The sequence below is a fragment of the Parasteatoda tepidariorum genome, chromosome 5 (genome assembly GCF_043381705.1).
Source record: "Parasteatoda tepidariorum isolate YZ-2023 chromosome 5, CAS_Ptep_4.0, whole genome shotgun sequence".
In the NCBI taxonomy this organism is placed as follows: Eukaryota; Metazoa; Arthropoda; class Arachnida; order Araneae; family Theridiidae; genus Parasteatoda; species Parasteatoda tepidariorum.
In genome coordinates, this window is record NC_092208.1 from 75,786,942 (window position 1) to 75,812,525 (window position 25,584).

The following is a 25,584-nucleotide window of genomic DNA, read 5'->3' on the forward strand; positions in this document are numbered from 1 at the left end:
AATCAGCTAAGCGAATATATACACCTTATTTGGTGTTAGGTAGAAAAAAAAATATGCAAAAAGATCTCACTTATTTAAAGATTTTCCTCTCGTAGTGAACCAAAAAATAGAAATGATAAGCCAGTTTAAAATTTACATCAAAAGAAATATGCTCATGAAAGAAATATGCTTATGAAAAAATGAACCCTTCCTCTTAGCTTTTCTGCCACGCACCAATTTGCCGCTGTTGAATAATAGTAACTTTCTGATTTATGGTTGTTTATTTCTAGTTTATCAATAAGTAATAATTTGATCTCTAATAAATAGATGGCAGTACAATCACTTTGAACTTCATAACTCTCAATTCAGTAATATTTACTAGAAATTTCATAAATGTTAATGTACAGTTTCAATGGTGTTAGAGGAAAAGTGGGATTTTTTTGCGTTTAAATGATTCCGAGATATAGTAAGCTTTTTTTCTTCTTAAATCTGTTACACGAGTTAGTTTAAAAATTGTAGGTAGCATAGGAATTGTATTCACAAGCACGAAACTAAACTCTCTACACAATTTCAGACCCAGGGGAGAGTTAGAAAGTGATAGAAATTTCCACTTTACATTGAAATGTTCGTTTTAAATCAGCTATCTACCGCTATCACTGGATGGATCTGACATCTGATCTCATTTTCTTTTTTATTGATTCATTTATGTTCACCCCTCTTAATAATACCACCAAGGCATTTCCTGGTGGTAAGGCATTTCGTTTCTACTTCCGTTCTACCAAGAAAAATTCTATGAATATGAATTTTTTAATTGCACCATGGCACCTTTACTCATTAGTGTAAAAAAGCAGCCTACCAATTACGCAGCCCTCATCAAACGAAAGGAATAGATATATCTACAAAGAGAGAATCTTTTCAAATATTTAGAAATCTTTTCTCCTTTGAATTTGCAACAACTGCGATTCATACACCATAAACGTATCTCCAATCTCTTCTTTAATCTCAAAATCTTGCTCAAACTTATTCCTTATAATATTAAAACGCATCCCTATAGTAATAAACCTATTTTCCTCTGAATTTTTTCATTATGGAACTGAGACTACAGTATGTTTTGTTATGTGGCATTAATTAGCTCTTTTCACTTTCTTAGCTTTTTCATTAAAAGAAAAAAAAATTGTTGGATAGCCAAAAATATTTCGATATTTACTTTGTTATTTTTTCTACCTTGAATTTTGAAATATTTTCGAATCCCTTAAATAGTACATTCCTCATTAAGAAGCTTATCATCAATAGCCCTTGTTTCAAGGGACAGGGACCAAAAGAATTTTCCTTTAAATTGAGAGTATCCCTTACAGTAGGTACTACATACTTACTACATACAGTAGGTATTTTCTAAACGCATTCAAGGAATATTTGGTCTAAAAATTGAAAAGTAGCAAATATTTAATTTCAGTCGATTCTGATGATGAGGTATTTTTGAAGTCTACTAAGTGGAAAGGAAGTAAAAAAAGGTAATTGTAGTCATCCATATGATGCTATTATAAAGACTTCTTGCGTCGTAGGTGTAATGTTAATTTATTTGCTTATATTACACGAACTTAAAAAAAAACTTGATATGGATTTTCAAAAATATTTCCTCTATGGTTAAAGCAATCACGTGCGCTGTTTTGTTGTTAAAGTATTGCTCATGTATAAAATAAGGTATTTATATTCAGCTATCGGATCACAAATTTTTCTACATCGAAAGATTGCAAATTCAAAAGCATTTAGATAATATTTCTGCATTATATATATATATATATATATTTTTTTTTTTTATAGAAAATATAAATTTAACATGTTTTTATAATCAAACATGAGAAAATTAAGCGCCCTTATCAGCAAAGATTCTTTTCCCCTTTGCATTATAGAAATGACCAATTTTTACCAAATGTATTTACACTAACATTGCTTTTCATAATCAATTATACGTTTTTTAACTTATATTTCAGCGTTTCTTTTTTTTTAAAATTTTGTACCTTAAATGTTTTTTTGTTTTAAATCTTGATTATGGGGTGTTTGGTATTTACATTAAATATTTTGTAAAATTTTCACAAATAGTTATTTATTTTTAGAAGGTTAGGTTTACTAAGGTTTGAGAGTAGTTTCGAAGATTTGACGGAGTATTTTTTAAAGTTAGGTAAATATTGCGGTTTCTTAATGTCTTAGAAAAGGAGTGCTTTTTGAGGTTTATTAAGGAATGAAGTTTTTTTTAGGTTTAATAAAGGAAGTGGTTTTTAATGTTCGATAAAGAATTCTTTTTTTCAGATGTGCGAAAGAATATGACACTCAAGTTAGACATATAAAGCAATCTTATTACTGTTTGGTCAGGCTGTTAGCTTGACTAAGGTATGAGAGCAGATGAGGACGAAAATGTTTTTTAGTATATTTTATTGTTGCAAATATACACATAACAACAAGGAAGATTTAACAGAAGTAAAAACGACTTGTATATACATTGATTTATATTACATAACAAGAAATATATAAATTAATACTTTTGGAGCTAATTATATAGTTTGACAGAATAAAGTAACTTGTAAAATAATTCATAAATGTATAGTACAATTATACAAACAAAAGAATTACAAATGAAAATAATTTACTTCTGTAAATTCAGTTAATTTATTTTCATTAAATTTTTTTCCCCTAATGCACCGTTATGTTATTTAAAAAATAACGTGCCTCAGAGAAAAATTTAAACTAATAATTACTTATTTTTAAAATAATTTTGTATTAAATTGGAATGATTGCTTTGCAAATGGACAGTTAAAAATTTTGAAACATTTGTGTAAAGTTACTAGAAAACAAAGACATTAACGTTTATAAATTAACATTCAAAATGTAATCTTGAGATTAAATATACAATCAAATCTTTGAAAATTCTAATTACTTACAGTTTTAAGAAGATGAAATTATAATATTCAAATAACGTATAACAGCAAGTGTTGAGCTGCTTAAAACTGAAAAAACTCTTTCGATTTTCTACTTAAATATATTAAAATTTACAAGCTCACATTTTTATTAATACTTTGAACTCATTGTGAGTAATAAAGTATTGTACATATTCATTTGATATTAAAACTTCTAACAACAATCATTAGAATTCTTATATATTTACACGAAACACCAATAATATTAAATTGCACAATTTTTCATTCACTCACTTCTATTTTTTATTTGCAAAATAAAGGGAGAAGAGCAACATTTTATTATCGGCTTGTTTAAATGAAAATATCGAACACAAATTCCATGATATAGTTAATAAATAGTAAATTATCCAGTTTGGAATTATAAGTGTTTTATATGCAAGAAATGAAGTAAAATGTATTGTAAAAGTTTGCAAAATTAAAAAAAGAAAAGAAAAAAGAAAAGCAAATGTAAGTCTTTCTATAATTCAGAATACTGTTTCCAGTAAAAGCATGTGCTAAAGTTGCTGCTTAAGTTACAGAGATTTAGTTAGACTTTGAAGAAAAGAAATTTTATCTAGGCATTGAAATTTGGCTAGTTGTTTTTGTCATTATTCATAGAAACGAGTATCATAGCTGTTACAAAATAATTTTTATACTACAAACAATTTAGTTTGTAAATATTAAATTGAAATGTATTCTGGATTGAGCAATGATTGGGTGAGTTTCGCGACGTGGAGCTTTTGGAGGGCAATTTAAATTCTCTCAACTTTTGAAACAGATAAACAATCATTTGACTGTCGACTTTCCGAATGATCCGATTCACAGTTAAGGGACATCATTATTCTTAATTTAATCATAATTATTTTATCAATATTTTAAATAATTCTGCTATAAAAACAAACTACAACAGAAATAGTAAAATTTTCATGAATAATAAAATTCAATACATAACTTTCGGAAATTTAGAAAACATTCTTACTGGATCTAGTTTGACCATCAATCAGATACTCAATTTCTAAATATAAATTTCATGAGAGATTTTATTTCGATGAAAAAGTTATAATAAAAAATACAATAGACGCAAGGTTGCTATTTTGTTTTAAAATTAAAAATTTTTTCAAAACATTTTGATTCAGAAAAAAATCGTTTGCTTATAACAAAAAAAGAGGAGAAAAGATCTCTACATTTCTCTTAAGATTAAAACCGATTAAACTTTTTAGGCTTTTTTCGAACGGTAGCGTCAGAAAACTTTGGAGTGCGCTGCAAAGATTCTAAGTTAGGGAATTCACTCAAGAAAAAAAAAAGTTTAAATTTTTAATTTTGGTTAATTTTTAAGCTAGCTTCATTTTGTGATTTTTTTTCGTTTTGTTGCAGTTACATTTGAAGAAAACTGCTCAAATAGTAAAATAAATAAATAGGCAAAAACAGTTTTAAGCATATTTTTTAAAAATTATTTTTGACTTTAAATGCAGTATATTTTTGAAGAAAAAAAACTGAGTTTGGTTTAAAAAAAAAAGAAAGAAATTTTCCAAATAAGTAAAATTAATAATGGTTATACGGTTTTTCAAAATACTGGGGTCGGTTTTAAAAATAATGTATTATTTTAAACAGCATGTTTTTAAACTCTGTGTCATTAAATTTATTTATTTTGACCTCTTAGTCTTGACGTTGTATTATGATTTATTGACCATGGTTTCCATTACTAACCTTTACCTAAGGTGACCAGATTTACGAAGCATAATTTGGGGACAAATCAGCGAAGAACCTTCGAAAAATTTTGCAATTTGAGAGCATTTATTCACATTAATGGAAAATATGAATTTTTTATGTGCAACAAAAACATTTTTTGAAATGTATACTTGTAAAATGAATGAGTACATGATGAATTAGTTCATTTTTCGCTAAAATTATTTTAAGACGAGTATGTTGGCTTCATCTGTTCATTTCAGCATGTTGCTTTTATGCTTTTCGTTTGTACTTTCTGCAAGACTTGTTAAAAAAAAAAAAACTTTCGCATTACTGATTTTTGTGGAATTTTGAGAACATTTGAGGACACATATTAAAATTTGGAGACATTTTCAGTCCTCAAAGAGTTTGGAAATTTCTGAGTACAATCAATGTAATTCGACACGATTTGAGAATGTCTGGTCACCTTACTTTTACCTGTAAAAAGTATAATATTACTGAAAACAGAAGAAATAGCAATCAGTCGACATAACAGGATACTATAAATTTGAAATGTAGTAGAACATCAAACAGACAGTCTTAAAAATGTATCATATTGAAATTTGATTTTTAAAATATTGAATAGACGACCTTCAATCGTAACTGTGTTCACGCAGAAATAATCTCGAGTTCCCAAAAATGTGGAGTAAATGACACTAATATAAGCTTCTGGAATCACAATGACTTTTGATGATGTACGAGCGAGCACCTTCGGGAATTTTCCCGACACCAGATGGCGTTTCTATAAATAGTTTTTCTACTTCGCCTTTCTCGATTATTACAAATCTGAAAGGCGAAAAAAGAATTTATGTTGTGTCTTCTTAGTGGCTAGCTTGGGTTTTTAAGTCACCCTAAGAAGTAAAATCATGATTGGACAAAACAATAGCCAATGGTGAAACAGAAATGTAACTCCTTCGCTCGTACTCTGGACTGAAAAGAAAAGAACATAAATAAATAATGGGTACATTATTAGAATTTTTATTCTAAAATTACAGTACAATAACCGGTAACATGCAACGCATTCTAACAGGGTTATACACCGAAGAGCCATTACATTATAACCACCCTGCTAATAACATGTAGGACCACCTTTAGCCCTCAAAACTGCTATCACCTGTCGTGGCATTGATTCCACAAGATGCTGATAGGTAGTCTGAGGTATCTGTTACCAAGCGCTCACCAACTGGTCCCGCAATTCCCTCATATTGCGAGGGGGTAGCGTGGAAGCACGAATTTGGTTTTCCAAGTAGGACCACAAATGCTCTGTTGGATGAAGGTAAGGTGAATTTGGGGGGCCAAGACATGACTTGAAAGTCACTGGAATGTTCCTCGAACCAATCCATGACGATTCGACCCTTATGATGGGGTGCATTATCCTGTTGGTAAACACCATCCCCAGCAGGAAAAACTGTTTCCATGAATGGGTGAACCTGGTCTGCAACTATGTTCAAGTAGCTTACAGACGTCAGGGATTGTTCGATGAGGATTATGGGTCCTAATGTGCCCCATGAAAACATTGTTCCTGGGCGAGAAACCATGAAAACCTGGGCGAGCCCATTGTTATAGAAGGAGGGTGGTCATAATGTAATGGCTCTTCGGTGTAAATTGGGGAGGGCAGAACTCTGGAAACTCTTCATGTTTCAAAGGGAAAAGAGGAAATATTGCGTTGTCAACGCTGGGATTCGAGCCCCCGTTCTGTCAGTCATGAGATTTACAAATTAGCCCTCTTAGCAATAATACGTGTCCATCTGCAAAGAACGAAGTGTCTTCATTAGGTCGGTCTAGTTGGTACTATATTCAGGTATTTCAACAGTATTAGGGGAAATCAGTTTATAGTTTGTTATCAGTTTTCTCACAGTTAATAGTTTGAATACTATCTTTTTTATGGTTATTTGACTATTTTATTTAAATATGGTAAAATAGCAATTCAATAAATTGCTATTTAACAGTTTTTCTCATGAAATTTCTAACGGAGTACTGGGTTTGAGAAGGGTTGGGGGGGAGGAGAAGAAGAGCTTTCTATTTAATTTATTATTGGTTTGTTACATTTTTAAGCTGCGCAGTATTGTATTTACTTAGATATTTCTTTGAGAATAGATTTATATCATCCATGCGGATTGAATCTGCTAACATATGTTGACAGAGGAGGAAAGAATAAAATGGCGGTTGGCGGGAGGCAACGTACCCAATCATACGTGTAGAATTGTCTAACAACCGGTTCACAATTGACGTGCCTTCTGTTTGTCACTTCTTATGTGCATGCATTGGATCTTAGTACATGTGTTCTGCTAAATCATAGTATGTTGTTCAGTATGTTGCATAGTATGTTTTTAGTATGTTGCTCACCCTATAAGTTGTTTTTCTGGTATAGCATACCACACCGAGGAGTTTTCCTCTTTAGTAACTAATTCGAAGAACTGGACTTCTGCTTTCTATATTCTTTACTACAAACTATTATTTTGAGAGTTAAAATTATTAATTCATCGTAAACAAGATTACTTTTAGTGTCTGATTTTGTATCTTAAAACGTTGTCTGCACTAGTTAGTTAGCATATTTAAGGTAAACCCTTCGAACCATTAAGATTAAAATTTAATACAAGAAAAACCGATCATTCAAGCAAAGGTTATTTTAGCGTTGTTTCTTTTGTTTTTGCGCACTTTATGTGTTTAAAACAATAATAAATTGTTTTATTGCCAGTAGATAAATATTTTGAACCACTGTACTGACGTAAAAATATCCTCAGTGGTTGACGGATCATGGGTTAGAGTTTCCTTGCGATCACGCTGACCTTGGGAAGTTTTCCTCACCGTGTAACGCAAATGCGGTTAGTTCCACCAAAAAGCCCTTCACGAAGGAAAATTTCTCCCAACACTTGATCCAGGACTTCCCTTGTCTTCTGGATTGAGTACAAAATTACAAGGCCACGGCGTTGAACATTGGTAGTTGGTAGTTGTAAACCCAAAAATTGGGTCAGCCGTTCAACGACAGTTATTAAATAAAATTATAAAATATTGTCGAGATTGGATAAGTTTTGTATTACTTCGTCAAAGAATAATTTATTTTTTCTACTTAGCCCTGAATATTTGAAGAAAATTTAGAAAACAAACGTACTCTTGAGTCAAATATTTGAATAAACTTGTCTTTGTGGTTCTTCGATTAGTGTAAAACATTTTTGATTTAGATCAATTCTTTGTCTATTCAGTCAAGATATTGTTCTGGTAAGCGTTAATGAGCTAATATTAACTGAAACATTTGTTTTTTTTTTCGCAAGTCGTGAATGGAGTTTACAAATTAAGAAATTTAACTGGCAATAATATCCTTAACAATCATCATACGAAACATTAATTTTTTTAAAATTGGTTTTTCTTAAATTCAATATTCAACAATACTTCACAGAATTTACTGATATATTTAAAATTTTAGAACTCAAGAGCTTGCCATGCAGGAAAAGTTTTTGTTACCAAATGGATCAACTCGAATTGATTGAACATGTATAAACTTTTTACTATTAGACTTTTACTTTACTACTACTCTGTGCGCTTGATAGTGTTTTTATAATTTTTACTCACTCCGTTTTAGCAGATGTAAGGAAAAAAAAACTCCAGAAGGAACTATATTTTAATTGTATAATAACGCTTATATTTTTTCTATACTTACGTTGCTGTTTTGTCCCTTTACGTTTTGGACTAGCTGTAGCTGTAATGAGAGGTTTTTCTGAAAAAGGAAACGATAAAATTTTATTTATGAGGAACAAAAAGAGTTAGTATAAAAATTTCTGCAGTTATTTTCAATAGCATTTGTAATTTATGTTTGCATACACAGTTTTTAGTTTTATGACACGAAATTTAAGCACAATAACTAACAATACGTATTAATTTATATATGAGCAGTTATTTATATTTTTCCAAAACAAGTAAAAAACCAACGTAATAAACATGAATAAACGAAATCATAAAGCAGATGATAGCTTCGGTATTTTACTGAAGTATAGTCGGTACGTCTGTCAAGTATCGAAACGATTGTTTGCCTTATGAGCAGCTTTTTCTATTCGTAGGTATTGTATTTAAACTAGATAACTAAATAGTTTTAGGTTTCGAGTTAGTATATATTAAAAATAGATTATCAAGCTTTAGTTTCAAAGTGCTATACCTAGAAACCTTTACAACTGATCATATTTAAAACCTAGTGGTGGAAAAATTAGAAAAGACCTAAAATACTAAGTGTTTCAAAAAATGACGAATGATTCGAAAAATAAATTGGGGGAAAACCGTAAAAGGAAAAAAAAGTTCCACGCCCTTGCATGTTAATCATGTCATTTAATCAATCCAGTTTTTACAATTAGTTGCGATGACACTTCTAACTAAAAGTCTATAAAACAATGGCTTTAAGATACTTATAATAGGCAAAAACAGTGTGGTGCAGTCTGAGGAAAAAACAATCAAATACTGCCTGACATGCAGCATTAAATATTGTTTTTCAGATTTATTAATCAGCAACGCCATTCGTTAATTTTTGTCAATAAATTTGAAAGTTGTCTAGTACAAGCCTAGTTTCTGACCAAGAGCATCAAATTGTTATATCTTCAAATGAATTTTTTAAATTACTTTTTTTAAAACCATCCGTTGGTCTTTTGAGACACGCCGTAAAGGCAAAACATTAGTTTAAAACAATAATAATAGTACTTTACGCACGGTTTGTGTTCGTTGCGTTGTTGTTTACTTGTTTCACAATCAGCACAAAAGTAACCCTACTTATCTGAATACATCATATTTACTACTTTTATGATTTATTAAATTTAATTTAAATATAATTTTTTGTAATAAATAGGGTCATGATTTTGAATTTCAACAAAGCTGGGATTATCTCCCGAGAGATATTTTCAATTACGTAATTTTTTTAAAAATAAGAGATCATCTTACTATATTGGACACCACCCTGAATATTCTGAAAATGAGATAATTATGGCAGTTTGGAAATTAGTTTCGTGTAGAAATACTAGTACAAACCTTTCAAATTTTTTGCATGTTATAACAATATTCGAAACATACATTTACAGTTGAGTTTTTTTCACAACTTACTACTTTAAGCTTATTTAGAGCACATGCAAAAAACTAGCGTAGTTACTTGTCCCATCAACAGGTGTCTCTGTATCGGCAGATACCGTATTCAAAAACTCCGTACTCGTCTCTGCTGCTCCTAAAAAATTCAAATTTTAGAAAAACACTTTAATATATTTTTTTCCCACTCTATTTCTTTTCAGAAAATGCAGAAATGAAAAATGCCATTTTTAGGAATATTCAGGGTGGTGTCTTCACTCAAAGTGACTGTTTCCTAAGTTTAATTAACAGGAAAACTATACATTTACATTTTCTTTAAGAATGAATATCAAAAGTACAAAATATCAATGTATTAAATATACAACAGGTAAAAAATATAAAATTCATAAGCCAGAAAATGTCTCTCTGTATAGTGTTTTATTAAAAAAAATAAAGACCTAAAATTGAATACTCTTTTTTTATCAACGCTTTTTTTCTTCTCTCTTTGAAATATTATTCTCCATATTATAAGAAAAACAGTTATTGATATCACCGCTATTTCAGAAAAACTTCGTTCTTCTCCCTATCACAATGCTAAATCTATAAATGCAAAAATATTGTATATTTCTTGGGTTATGGGTAAGATATATTCTGTTTTAAAATGTTATTAATGCAAACATTAGTTTTTAAGTCAATATCACAGTTGAAGATATTTTGTTTTGCACTGCGTAGTTCAGTACAGAGAAAACTAAAGGCAGTAGAATTTAGATTTTGGCTCCTTTTTTCAAAAATTCGATTTAATTTCAGAGTTGAAATTTTTCGGATTTTTTTTATTTGCAATTTTTTTAGGGTTTTAAATTTTACAGAAAATTAATTGCCATAAAATAGTAATTTTTCGTAAATTACTATTTTATGGTAATTACTATTTTATGGTAATTACTATTTTATAGTAAAAATTACTATTCTAATAAAAAAAAAGCAAAGTAATTATGAAGCTAATTTTTCAGTTTCGCCTTTAATTATGGTTTTTCTGTTTTTCTAGTAAAAAGGAAAAATTATATCCAACTACGTATTATTGTAATTATTGTAGCTGCATGCTCTAACGTCTGAAGATTTTTTTTCTCACTTGCTCTTTAAATTTTTTTTTCTAATTTGTTTCAGACTTTGTTGTTGTTTCAGAATAGTTATTGCAGCAGAATTGTAATTTTTTTTACTTACATAGTCTAATGCCCAAAGATAGGAAGGATCTTGCTCCCTTTTCTTTAATTTTTTTCTCCGAATTTGTTTTAGAGTTCATTTTTGAAATTTATTTTATTTATTTTAAATCACATAATCCCAAAAGGTTCACAAAAATTAGTCGATTGACAACCAACCTTGAATTTTTTATTAATAGACTACCTGTTTCAAGGAACATTTGGAAACAGCACAGATTTGAAAGTTCCATGAAACGTAAAAGCAAATTATATCATATTTCATACAAAAAAAATGTAATTGTAGAAGTTTTCTAGACATTAACTTTTATGGAAAACAGCGACAGAAAGAAAAATATATAAATGTCAATTACAATATGTTAAGTAAATTTTTCTAAATTTAGCGCTAACTTTATTTCTTGAACTATATCTTTCGCTTTAGTTTTTCTTGAAGTTATTCTTTTTAAACTTACCTCTACTTTCATTTTCTGCTATTTGAAGCGGTGATGATTGTTGCCTTCCGCCAACAAACATTTCTTCATTGCTCATTGTGTACATCTTCTTGATTTGTGCAGTACACTTTAACCTCATATTCTGATTTACGAAATGTTTATCTTTGGCCACGAATTTCAAGCTCAAGCTCGATGTCTCTAAACCATCTGCGTGAAGGGTTGTCGAATACTCTGTATCGTACTCTGGTCCCAACTTGAAAATAAAAAAAATACACGAAATTTTTATTAAAACAGTTTAAAAATAAACAAACTAGAAAGGTTGGATAGTTTTAGCAGAAATCAGACTATTCTGATAATTGGGTAAAATATGAAAAAAACACAACTACTTCTACTTACAAGGAATAACATTTACCTTTTAGTTTAATTAATAAGCTGAGTTCTAAATATGCTTACTAAATTCATATTTCAAAAGGAACTAGACTAATACAATTCCAACCTGCAGGTAGCGACTTATAACAACACACTTCATGTAATGTTTACTTGTTGTTAAAAATCAGGTTCGCAGAAAATGCTGTTTTTTAGTTAAATTTAGTAGGAATAACACATCCTGTGACGTAGGCTATAGTATACCCAATTGTTTATCCTGCGTTAAAAAATGTAATGTGCCAATGCTAACCGAAAATAAGTGCATTATTTCGTTTAATAAAGGCAGCTGTTCGAGACTTTCTCAATTTACACGGAAAAAACATTCTGGTAAAATTGGGTATAATATGAAAATTTATATATGAGCAGTTATATTTACTAAAACAAGTAAAAAATCAACGCAATAAGCACGAATAAGCAAAATCATAAAGCAGGCGATAGTTCCTGTATTTTACTGAAGTATAGTCAGAACAAAGATGACTAGGTGTAGAGACAGAGGCATGTCTGTCAAGTATCGAAGCGATTGTCTGCTGTTGGAACTTTTTCTGCTCGTAGGTATTGCATTTAAACTAGATAACTAAANTGGGTTAAATTTAGTAGGAACAACACAACCTGTGACGTAGGCTATATTATACCCAATTACCTTATAGCATGATGTAACATTCCTGGTTAAACAAAAAGCATAATTCTGGTTATGAAATCCAGAATATACAATATTTAAACCATTCATTTAACAATTTTTCCGCACATATGGTAATGGTCTTACCCGAAATTCTGGTTTTCAAAAAATTACACTTCCTACCACATATTTATTAAAAAATGCAAACTAAAAGAGTAGATTTAATCGAATAAATGATTCTTATGCCCTGCTCTAAGATATCATGATGAAATTACTAAATTTTATCTCAAATTATAAAATCATGTTTTATTCTTAATATTACTAAAATTATTACCAAAGCACTTCGATAAAAATTATCATGAATTTTAGTGCCCTAGTGGACCCAGAAACAAGGTAAATTTTATCTTATTATGGTAGTTCTGACCATACTGTTTGTTCCGTATTTGTAAGCTACACTCTTGGCGACGGAGCATCTCCACTTGGCACACTGTATATACGCCAATTTGGCAAGCTGTCTATGTTTGTACGCCATTACAGTCTACGCTCTACGCCCGAAAGGGTAAACGCAAATAAACTCCTTTAAATACAAAACGCTCTCTTCATTTTTACGCCACCCCTCCGCACACTGTTTTTCTCAGTGTATTATAGTATTTTATTTAGATAAAGTTACCCAAAATTTATGCATACTAACTGCAATTTGTGAAATTTTACTCATGTAGATACGAATGTGTGTATGTATTTCTATCATTTTTTCATTCAGGAAATCTGTGAATGTTACATTTTTGTATGCTTCTTGTCATACTAACCCGAAAAAAACTAAAGCTATCTTGTGTTGACAAACAAATATTTACATCATTAGCTGAGATTCACGAACTTATTCCCGCACTTACGTAAGAAATATTCATAAACTGACTTACAGCAACATCATTAATGAACCATCGGAGAGTTGCAGCTGGTTTTGATTTGGCTGATGTGCAGTTTATGGCTACGGGGTCACCGACATTGTATTTTGGCTGACCACCGGTGATTCTGGGGCCCTCTGTTGGTAGAACTGAAAAAGAGGAAGAAAATGTTAAGTTTTAAAATCTAAATAAAGATATAATATACATTTATGACTCAAGTTAAGCAACGTAAACAAAGAACAAGTAAAGGCACCATACTATAGCTTCGATTTTGTAAGCAAGAACTTTCCTCACTGTTGAAACACAGAATGACGGAAGAAAACACGAGACACACAAGTTGCGACAAGGAACATAGATCAGTTTCTTTTATTTTAATAAATAGAGAAATGTTCAGAGAAATTTTATTGAACAAAGAGTTACATGAGTTATTCCTGATTGGGTAATTTATTGTATCATTTCCCTCATTACAACATTATGTTCGTCCCCATTAGACCAATAATTTAATGTGATTTTTTTTATATGGAAGCAAATATTATCGAAAAATAGTATATTTGTCCCTTCAAAAAAGTTTGATAAAATTTGCTAATAAATTTAAAGCATACTATAAAAAAATTACTTAATGAAAAAAAAGTTTTTTTAAAATTTTTTGTTTTTGGAAATTTATTTTACCAAAAGAATGTTAGAACAAATAACCATTGTCACCCATTCAGTTACAAAACAAAGACACAAATCTCGCATATTTCATTCGAAGTTTTGTGTGGATATGATCAGCAAGTTCAAAATTTATTGTATGTAATCGTGATCAGTAACAAAATTTCATTAAATTCGATTTTTATGGACAAAAGTTTAAAAGTTAACCTAGCATTATTTTAGAGTGCTACGAAACTTGATCAAAGCTCTCTGAAACAGTGATGTTTGTGTTTATTTAAAATATTTTAACACTCTTTTAACTGATAAAACAGTTTATTTCGATCATTATTTGAATAATTAGGGCTCCGTGCAGGAAATATGTCCCAAAATTAATTCCAAATGAATAAATTAAAAATGTTCGAAGTTGGCACCCCCCCCCCTTAAATACATATCTTCAATGTGCGAATAGTGCGCAAAATAAAAAAATGGAGCATCATTTTGAAGAGTGTAATCTTAAATAACCAAATACAAAATTTGAACGAAATCGATCAAAAAGTTTTTGAGTTATCAAATATTAAAAATGCCACAGATGTAATATTTCATTTCTCAAGAGCTATTTGACCGATTTCATGAAAAGTTTAGTATTTTTCCATTTAAAATTACGATGATGTAAAAATTTGTATACTTTGTGATTCACAGTTTTTTTCCCGACTATTAGCAATCAAATAATATAAAATGATTAATAGTCATTAAAAATAGTTTTTTTTCTTGCAATTAATTACCTTTGGATAAATGAATTTGATAGTTGCATGCAAGAATTTTTCATTTGATTTAAACAATTGTTGAGAGAATGCGAAATTAACATGCGCAAAAAGTAAAATTAACATTAAGCGGTCCCCCAATTTTCAACCGCTCTCATGGCTTAACTATATTATATTTTCTAGATTGTAGCTACTCCCCATACACTGTAAAAAATTTAAAATAAAATTACGGTTAAAGGGACTGGCATGCAGGGTGCCTTTACTTTTTACCGTGAAACTCATTTTTAATGGAACATGTTTGGATCAGAAATCTTATATACCATAATTTTTACAGTCATAATCTCTAACTCTAATTAAATAAATATAACTGTAAAAATAGCGGTATAATATGGATTTTACGGATGATGCATTTTTAAAGTGCTGGCATTTTTTACAGGAATTTGAGCCGGAATTTTTTACATTTTAATTTGAGGGACAAGAATTGAAAAAAAGGCCTGTTTATTCAAAGGAAATACATTTTTGAGTCGAATTTTGTCACTTAAAATATCGCGTTCCCAAATTAATTAATATATTAGAAATGAGGCTATCGAACATTAAGATCGAGTCTTAGTTCAAGAAAATCCGATCACTTTTCATTTTGAGCACTGTACATAATTTTTTTTTTAAAAAAAGAAACTAAACATAAGAATGCTAATTACCATGATACATAATATTAACAAAATAAATTTCCCCCCTAAATACTTCACATCTCAGACTTTAAAAAAATTTGTGCTTTTCTGACCAATTAAAATTCGTAAAAATCAATTAGCTTCATTGCTATTTTCCTTTTCTATCATAAGTTTTTATGGTATATATTTTTTATTATTTTAAGGCAGTTGTTGAAAAGTTGTTAATTTTTATGTCAAGATTATGTTCAAGTTATTACAGTTTTTACGCCACACACAAATGCCACTGAAACAGATAACAACTCCCCAGGCATTAATTCCATCTAAAACTTATGGGCAATAACTATAAAATGACTTAGCAGCTTTTGTGTCTGAACAATACTTAATTAAATAATATTTAGAATAATAGCAAAACTTTTCGATGATGGCTATAGAAAGAAATAATAAATTGAATCTATGCCAAATAAGTACGCCTCTATTAAGTTTGCATCATTAACCATATATGTAACTTGTTATTATAACAAAGAATAACAAATTATTTTTATTACACAAATATAAAATAAATTCGAATAAATGGTACTTACAAGTTTTTTTCTTACTGTTATTTTTTTAATCATAATAATGTAATTAACGTATTACTGGTTTTAATTTGAAATATATTGTTTTAATCATAAGTTTCATTGCATTGTTTCAATTAGTTTTGTTTCTCAATTAGTTTTTCATCCACTTTAGGAAGTTTAAACTTGCAAAATGTTTAATATGTATGTTTTTTTGGTTGATATAATATTTATTATTTTTAAAACCTTATAGTTTTGACTATAAGATACGTAAATATAAGATATATGTAATACAAAAATAATAAATAGTTTTGTATTAATAAAAGAATTAAAACTCTTTCGGTTTCATACAGGGGTGAGAGTAGTCAGAAAGTAAAATAGAGGAAATCCAAGAATAAAGAATATATAAGTCAAAAAAAGTGCGATTTTNAAATTTCAGCGGAAATTAGCGGGAAAAATGAAAAATTCTGAGAAAAAGCGGAAATCCGCGAATCCGCGGAAGAATCTCATCCCTGTTCATAAAATGTCTTTGTTAAAGAGTAAGTGTAGTGATATTCTATTTTAGGAATTCAAGGCTGAAAACATACCACTGAATAATAATTAGATTTATATTTGAAAGGAGGGGGTGTGGACAAGACTCCGGATGATTCCGGCAGATGTTTTATGGAAGACGTTATTCAGCAAGAGACATGCGAAAACCTTCGGTCTTGCATTAAATAGTACAGAGATTGGTGTAATTAGGTTCCAGTCGTACATGCCTTTGTAACTCTACGCACTATGGAAAATCATTTAATGCTTCCTAATATGGAAGTGAAAGAGGGACAAGATTCTAAAAATAACTCCCCCTTTCAAATATAAATCTAATTATTATTCAATGGTATGTTTTCAGCCTTGAATTCCCAAAATAGAATATCACTACACTTACTTTTAACAAAGACATTTTATGAAACCGAAAGAGCTTTAATTATTTTATTAATACAAAAGTATTTATTATTTTTGTATTACACATATATAGATAAGTTTATATTTTCGACTTAGAACTGTAGTCATTTAAAAGTGCGGGAATATAAAGGAGTTCAAAAATTTAAGAGAGAATTTAAAAAATTCCTGCACGCTATCTTTTAGAGAATTCGATTGTTTATTTCTTTATGGGAACAAAATGGAGAGAAATCGAATAAGTAGTTTCTGAGATTTCGATGGAACAATTATGTAATGCATGATTTCAACAAAAACGCGATTGTAAAGATTCCTAAAAGCTGCACATCTGACACAATTCTGTGTTTGCTCTTTTCAAATTGCAAAAAATCACTTAAAGCGTCATTTTACAACCTATAAACTCCCAGAAAATTCACAAAAGAAAAATTTAATTTCTGAAAAATTGGAATTTTTTTGAGAAATTTTGGAGCGTGTTGAACATAATAGAGGAATTTTGCGTAGCATTTGTTTTACGTTAATTGTAATGCTAACTTTATTTTCAATAACCCTTAGCTATTCTGCGATTTGCAGGGAAATTCTGTTTTGAAAATTTTAAGCTATTAACAATTTTTAAGCATCATTTCCATATTCGAAAATGTTTGAAATCGAAGATAAAATTTTGTAAATGAGCAATGATAACTATCACTGCGCATGTTCAATTGCGTTAACGGGATTCTTGCTCTCTAACAACTTTCAAACTAGCCTCAATCAAATCAGCCTATGGCACTAATTTGCTCCATACTATCGAACTGCTTGAACTTCATTGCGTAATACTAAGATTAAACTTTAAAGGATACACGGCTCTATTTAAAACTTTATTAAGACACCAGAAATTTGCACCATTAAGTTTAAGGTAATTAATATTACGGTTACATTTTGAACCAATTTTTCTGAGAACACAGATTAAATGGGTACATAGGCATTCGAATATGATTTTATCCGAAAAAGTAGGAACTAGTTTATCATTGAAAAGTAAAACTTTTTTATAAATTGCTGAAATGAATGTTTTCCAGTCAGAAAGCGAGATTAGAGAGATTTTGCAACACGTTACGGTTCCCCTTAATCTAACGTTATATGGACTTCACAACGTACGAGCAAAATGTACACGAATTGCAGTGTCGCTAAGAGGTAGAGGTAGAAATAAGGTTAATGTTACTGTTAACATAAAAGAAACTAAGCAAAATCGCTCTATTATCTCATTTTCTTCCGAATATTCAAAAAATTTGCATTAGAATTTAAAATCCTGATCTGGGGTACTTCATAGTTTCCAACAATGAATCCATTGTTTCTTTGCTTAAAATTAGTTATCTTTCAATTTAGAACCTTTTAGGGAAGTTTCGCATATAAAAGCAGCAAAAAAGGGCATCTTTTCTTAGCGAAACACGCCTTTGCATGTCTTTGTCGCCCGCTCTTATCAGCGAAAAGCTCACAAAAGCTTAAAATAATCCTTGCTAGTCTGGTGTTTACTTATTCATTTTTTTGGGTGATAATCTCAATAAAAGAATGCATGTGTCTGCAAAAAAAAAAGTATCTTTAGTTTCGAGTTTTCCTTAAAAACCGTTGTTTCAGTGAGTTAAACCCCGTAGCATCTACGAAGCAAGATCCCAAGGGATGTTCCTTGCTTAGAGAAAACAAGCTTATCTCTATGAGAAAAGTTTTCGCCCAGGCGAACGAGCTGTGGGTGCAAATTTTTTAAGTGCAAAGACCCACTTGGCATTCAAGAAACGACCCATTTCGCCGGAGTAGTTATGCTTTATGAAAGATAAAATTTTAAACTTTAGGTAGGGTGTAAAGCTTTAGGCGTTCGGAAAGTCATTTTAATTCCCTAGTGTCGTTTTACGGAAAATAGAAGCTACTGAATTCAGATTACAAAACATGCAATGATTGTTTTGCTTTCAAACGAGCACGCAGTTTCAGCAATAATTTAGCAAGTAAATATAAATGATAAAGTTGAGATTTTCTGCACATGAGCTAAAAGATGTTTAAAGTAAGAGAAATATCGATGACAATATAAAAGCAAGTTTTCTTCAAACATGTAAAAAAAGGAAAACAGAAATTAAACAGGAATGCAAATAAACTAAAAATAAAGATTTAACAAATAAAAAGAGAATATGTCTTTTTGCATGTGTCCAGGCTTAACGCATGGGTATTTTAGTTGTTTTTCTGCATTTGAATCAATTTAAAAAAGTAAAAAAAAGTAAAAAAAAATAAAAAAACATGCTTAATAGAAGTAAATCCTAGATTTTATATTAGGCTTAAAGAATTAAAGCATTTTTGTAGTGTATTTTTCCTGGCTGCAAGATTAATATTGAATTTTCTTTGAATGCCGAATTTTTAATTTTTCAATTACTAGTATTAAATTTTTAATAACTATAAAAAAATTATTTTCCATATTTTGTTATGCTGATAGACGATCTTTCATCTGTTGTGTTTCCTTTCGAAAAACGAATTTTCCTCTTTATATGTAGCTATTTATCGAGAATCTATACAGGGTGATTCTAAAAAGATGGGCAAAATTTTAGGAAGTGATAGTACACACCCAAACAAACAATTTTTTTTATCAAAGAATGCATGGTTGAAAACAAAACGCAAAGGTGCTGGCGCATTTGGAAAGTTGTTTGATGCAAACGTGAAAGCTCCATTCCTGTTGCGCTGCGATACTTGTCGCCAAGCTTTCGGCCGCTGCAGGGAAAGTTCGTGATATGCCTGGTGTGTTTCAGAATGTTCGCCTATCTTTTCCTCGCCGTTGTACTGCGTGCATAACCCAGGGCTAAATAGAATAGAAGGGCTGGTTCACTCCTTTGAAGTATCTCTTGCCGCGCCGAGACTCCNAGAGCGATCGTAGCTTCAGCTCTAAGAGCGGAGTGAACTAGCCCTTGTATTCTCTTTAGCCCTGGCATAACCGCTGCCGGCCACTGTTTCGAACACTTATTGTAATCACATGCCATTAAATTTGCTTTTATAACTTAACTTCATCGTTCTTTGAGTGTTTTTGCCTCATATAAGATTATAAACTTTGACACCCTCTAGCGGTTTTGCGTCTTGTTTTCGACCATGCATTCTTTGATAAAAATTGTTTGCTTGGGTGTGTACTATCACTTCCTAAAATTTTNCATCATTCTTTGAGTGTTTTTGCCTAAGAGATAAGATTATAAACTTTGACACCCTCTAGCGGTTTTGCGTCTTGTTTTCGACCATGCATTCTTTGATAAAAATTGTTTGCTTGGGTGTGTACTATCACTTCCTAAAATTTTGTCCATCTTTTTAGAATCACCCTGTATTGTATATATTTATCTTATGTGGCACCAGAAACTCAGGTATTTCTTTATCTTTATCTATTATAGTTATAATAAATTTTGATAGGTTTCTTTGAATAATAATTTTACTAGAGTTGAAAAATTAATTATACGTTAAGTATTTAATTGGGTACTTGCACTTCAAGAAAAGAAGATTTCGGATACCCACACATGTGACCTATGACGCCAGCTGCTTACTTATAAACAAAATGGTGTGTTAAAGTTGAGTTAAGTTTCTTCACAAAAATTAAAACGTTAATTAACGTGAAGTTAAATAAATAAACACCGTATGGCGCATCTAATTTATTGAAATATTACTTTTCTCGTCTACGTCTTTTTCTTGACTTAGATTTATTATTTGTTTATGCATTTTTTTGTAACTATGGTATATTTTTATTTTGTGTAATTTCAACTTTGCGATGCGTAGTTAGTTTGTTTATGTTCTTAATGGCTTCATGCCTGTCTTTGTGTTAAGTAAGAAATATATAGTTAAAAAATTTAAATCTTTGTGAAAGGATCTTTGTGTCAGAATATAGAACGCGTCATTTAAGAGAATTGATACCTGGTGGGCTTGACTTACTCGAACTAGAATGGAAAGAGCAGCCTCTAAAGTAAACAAATGCCACGTTTCAACAACCAATCAGGATCGTGATTGCCTACGTCACTTGCAGGTATTCCTTTAGATGCATTTGGTGTGATTCCTTTTGCTAGATTGTCTCAAGTAATAATTTAAGTAGTATTGAATAGTTAGTTATAGATAAAGTATTTATTTAGAATAATTTTGTATTTTTATGGAAATAAAAATTTAGTTACGAAGTAATTATTTAGATTTATCTTTGATTTTTTCTAAAACTGCTATAGAAATTTTAAACATAAACGGTGCTATGATGCCGCATAACGTCATAGCACCGTTTATGTCGCATAACGTCATAGCAATCATTGTTGATGGAACTTGCCTTTTTTAGAGCAATAGCTTATATTCACTTTATTCTCGACTCTGTTTCAGGTTCTCCACGGCAGGGGGCAGTATTTGTAGAGATTGTTTCAACTTCTGGTAGATGGATACAGGTAGAAGAATTTTTGCCGGTGTAAACTAAATTGCGTAAATCCGTATCTCAATGATATGGTCATTGCATATCAATATAGGATAATTTCCCAAAGTACTTTTTTTTCATATCTTCATCTAATATTTTTAAATATGATGAATAAAATTTTTCTCAAAAATGCGACACAAATATTGAATACAGAACAACTGAGTATTCCGGGTATATACAAACAAACTCGGAACGTCAAAAGAAGAAATAGTCACGTCAATGCTATGACGTCAGAACAGGACCTCAACTCGTTTTTATTTTTAGGATAGACGGTGAATATGTATTATACGATACTCAAGTTATGGTTCGAGAGTTGCATGAGAAAGTAGTACAGCACGTAAGATTTCAAATTAAACTAATTTTAAAACTGATTAGGGTGGTAGGATACTAGAAGGGGTTAAAAAAATTGAAATATTTAAACACAGTTGTGCTGTGCATTAGGCTTGGTTCGTTCATTTAAGTTTATGTATTGTGCAAGATAATTTTAAAAAGTGACCAAGCTGGTTACCTAAGGTGGCTAGTTCTTGCATAAATTTGCAATTAATAGAAGTTTTATAGAGTAAAATGAAACTGTAATTATTCTAATAATTTTTTAATTCAAATGTCACTGTTTAAGAGCTGTAATTCATATGTTTATTTCGAAAGTTTTCTAACCATTTACATTAAATTCTTCAAAATATTGCATAGTAACAGGAAATAGTCAGCTATTATCGATAAATCTTACATAAATATACAGAAAATAAAACTAAGTAAGGATATTTTCTAGTAACGTTTACGTTCTATTGTCACGAAAAAAGTGCTATTACCAAACTTTTCTTCCTCGCATTTACAAATGATAATATAAATCGTCCTAAGTTCTCAAATTTGCGTATTTTAATATTACTAAGAGAAAAAAAATAGGAATTAACAAGAATTCTTTTGTGTATTTACTCAGCCATAAAATGAAGGTATTAAACTTATTCAATACTTTCCGGAATTAATAATCTTAAAAATCTGCTAAAAATCGTTCGTAATAAGTGGAAGAAGTTAGAAAGTTATGAAGTATCAATTTCATGTTGCATCGGTGAAATTTATTTCAAATAAAAATCTTACTTGCCATTGGGAAATGAAAATAAATGTTAATGCCGTTTTCTAAGCAAGAAATATTACGAACGACAGTTAAATGAAAAAAAAAGTACTTGAAATTGAAATTTTCGTAATTACAATTTATGATTTGTTATTCTTTTTTGAAATTCAACAAATGGACGTGCAATTGTAAGAAAAATTAATATGTCTGAGTTAGCTACGAATTTTCAATTCCGCTTTTGTGTGTGAAAGGAATTGAAAACTTTTTTTTCCTCTCTTTTCTTTACATAGTTTCTAGAGGAATTCAATCAAAATCGAAGAGTTAAAAGCTATTGTTATAAAAAAGAATGAATAGAAAGAAAACTTCACGCAAAATTGGTGTTTTTCTGCTTTTACCAACTTTAATCTCTTCGAAAATAGAAAGGGAATTTCTACTTGGAACTTTACTTTCTTTTGAGTTGTTCTTATTGTTCATTTAAGTACTTGAAAATATTCTTTATGCTTCACTTCGTATGGTTGCAGAAAAATGACAAAATACGTTTAATGCACAACGTAAAGAAATTATATATTTATGTATAGTAATTGTGATTTTATATATAATAAAAATTCTTTTCATATAGTTTGTATATGAAAAGAAGTTTTGATACAAACCGTTGGCTTTTAGTTTGAAACTAGAAAGAGAATTTCTACTCGAAACTTTACTTTCTTTTGAGTTGTTCTTATTACATATTCATTTAAGTACTTGAAAATATTCTTTATGTTTCGCTTCGTATGGCTGTAGAAAAGTGACAAAATACGTTTAATGCACAAAGTAAAGAAATTATACATTTATGTCTAATAATTGTGATTTTATGTATAGTAAAAATTCTTTTTATATGGTTTGCATTGATTTTTATGTAGGTTGTTTTTAACCAAAGAACAAGAAATAATACAAATTAAGTTATTTTAATTAAAAATAACAATAAAGTTTATTATAGATTTACTGAAAACGATAATATATTAAATGTTTAATGCACTTTATCAATTGGGTACGAGGACCATTAAAAGTGAAGTGATTATGCCTAACCATGTGATATAAGCCAGATTTCCACTGAAGAGCCAAAAAAACTGGTATACCTGCCTAATATTGTGTAGGGCTCCCGCGAGCACGCAGAAGTGCCGCAACACGACGTGGCACGGATTCGATCAATGTGTGAAGTAGTGCTGGAGATAATTGACACCATGAATCCTGCAGGGCTGTCCATAAACCAGTGGGAGTAAGAGGGGGTGGGGATATCTTCTGAGCATCACGTTGCAAGGCATCCCAAATATGTTCAGTAATGCTCATGTCTGGGAGTGGATCCAAGAGCACTCTCCTGAATTTAGACACCTCCGCTGGCCACCAAAATCTCCAGACATGAGCATTACTGAACATATTTGGGATGCCTTGCAACGTGATGCACAGAAGATATCCCCACCCCCTCTTACTCCCACTGGTTTATGGACAGCCTTGCAGGATTCATGGTGTCAATTATCTTCAGCACTACTTCACACATTGATCGAATCTGTGCCACGTCGTGTTGCGGCACTTCTGCGTGCTCGCGGGAGCCCTACACGATATTAGGCAGGTATACCAGTTTTTTTGGCTCTTCAGTGTAATTGGATACTCGTAAGGGACGTCACGTGTGTGTATCGAACCTTATTGGGTTCTGAATCGACAAATGCCACGATTTACCTACAATGACGTCACTTGCAGGTGTCCAATTTCTCTTTAACTATAGAATGTTCGTCACTAAGAACGGTGTGTGCGTTGTGATTGGTCATTATTTTAGTAGTTGTGGCCAACGGGGACTTATAAATGCAACGCAATAGGAGAACCATGTAAAATAAAGATTTATGAATATTTTTTAAAATTTTTTAAAGATGTCATAGGATATTTTTAAACTTTCATACGGTAACTTTTTAACGAAAAAAATGAGATAAAGGATGCAAAATTAAAAAAATATGAACACACAGAATATCTTTTGATTTAATTATCGAAAATTTATGTACTGGAATTCATTAATGATTTGAGAGACTCATGAAAAAGATTTTAGCTTCCAATAGATAATAAGAAGCATTTGCGTAATGTGAAGATAAAAATCATCCATGGTAAATCAATCCTACTACAGGAATTGATCTACAGAGTGCGTAACGTAAAGAGGAAAACTCAGTTTTCCTAGATCACGATTTTATCTTTAAAGTGATACTAACATATACTTACGCAAATATGGAAAGAAAAATTTCCCAGGCCATATTAATACTTCAAAAAGAGTTGATCTATCTAGTGATATAAAACACATTTGTGCAACATAACGAGGAAAACTCATCTTGCATATGACGGAATTTTATTCTTCGAGTGATACTGACACACATTTGCTAATACGAAGAGGAAAACAACGCATGATAGATGAATCTTTTGGGAGAATTCGATCTACTTGAGTGAAACTAACACAAATTTGTGAAACGTGAAAAGCAATAATTAATTCGTTTCAACAGGATTTTATGATTTTATCCTTCCAGTGACACCAGAAAACATATGCGTAACGTAAAGAGAAAAACTTAGCTTGCAAATTACAGAACTTCATAATTCAAGTGATGCTACCAGACATTTGCGTAGTGTGAGGAAGACAACTTAGTTTGCCTAGAATTGGATTTTATCCTTCGATTGATGCGAACAGAGATTTGCTTAACATTAAATAGGAAACTTACCTTGTCTAGAGCAGGATTCTGTCCTTCGAGTGATATTGACATATATTTGCGTAGTGTGAAGAAGAAAACACTAGATTACTTATAACAGGATTTAATCCTTCGAGTGATACCAACAGAGATTTGCGTAATGCGAAGACGAAAAGTTAGCCTACTTATAGCAGGATTTAATCCTTCGAGTGATACTAACAGATGTTTGAATAACGTGAAGAAGAAGGAAGAAAATTTAACATGCCTACAAAAGGATTTTATCCTTTGAGTTAACAGACACTTGCGTAGCGTGAAGAGGATCTTACTTAGAAAGTTTGTGGGAATCTGGGAAACCATTATTTTTTAAAAATTATTCATTAGTCTTTTTTCAACATTTATTATTGGATTAATTTATTTACTTTTAGCAAGATGAACAAGAAAGATAAAAAAAAAATATATTTCACAACAGCAAGTAGAGGTTGCCGTCGAGGAGCTTAAGATGTTGACTTTGAAATAACCAAATATATATATATAATAATATAACCTAAATATATATATATAACCTT

The 25,584-nt window shown here is 30.6% G+C and overlaps 1 protein-coding gene across 2 annotated transcripts in view; it reads right to left on the reverse strand.

The window, feature by feature from the left end:
- Window positions 1-2,392: 2,392 nt before the first annotated feature.
- The window catches only part of LOC107450310 (cell adhesion molecule 1), a 187,433-nt gene continuing 164,241 nt past the window's right edge, over window positions 2,393-25,584 (reverse strand). The window contains exons 4-8 of one of the 2 annotated variants that reach the window (XM_016066071.3): window positions 13,294-13,427; window positions 11,356-11,587; window positions 9,781-9,852; window positions 8,314-8,370; window positions 2,393-5,585 (exon numbers count right to left, since the gene is read on the reverse strand). In XM_016066071.3, coding sequence (XP_015921557.2) covers window positions 5,497-5,585; window positions 8,314-8,370; window positions 9,781-9,852; window positions 11,356-11,587; window positions 13,294-13,427 — 584 coding nt within the window. In that variant the 3' untranslated portion in view covers window positions 2,393-5,496. The remainder of the gene's footprint in view (window positions 5,586-8,313; window positions 8,371-9,780; window positions 9,853-11,355; window positions 11,588-13,293; window positions 13,428-25,584) is intronic. The other variant, XM_016066072.3, reaches the window with a different exon arrangement.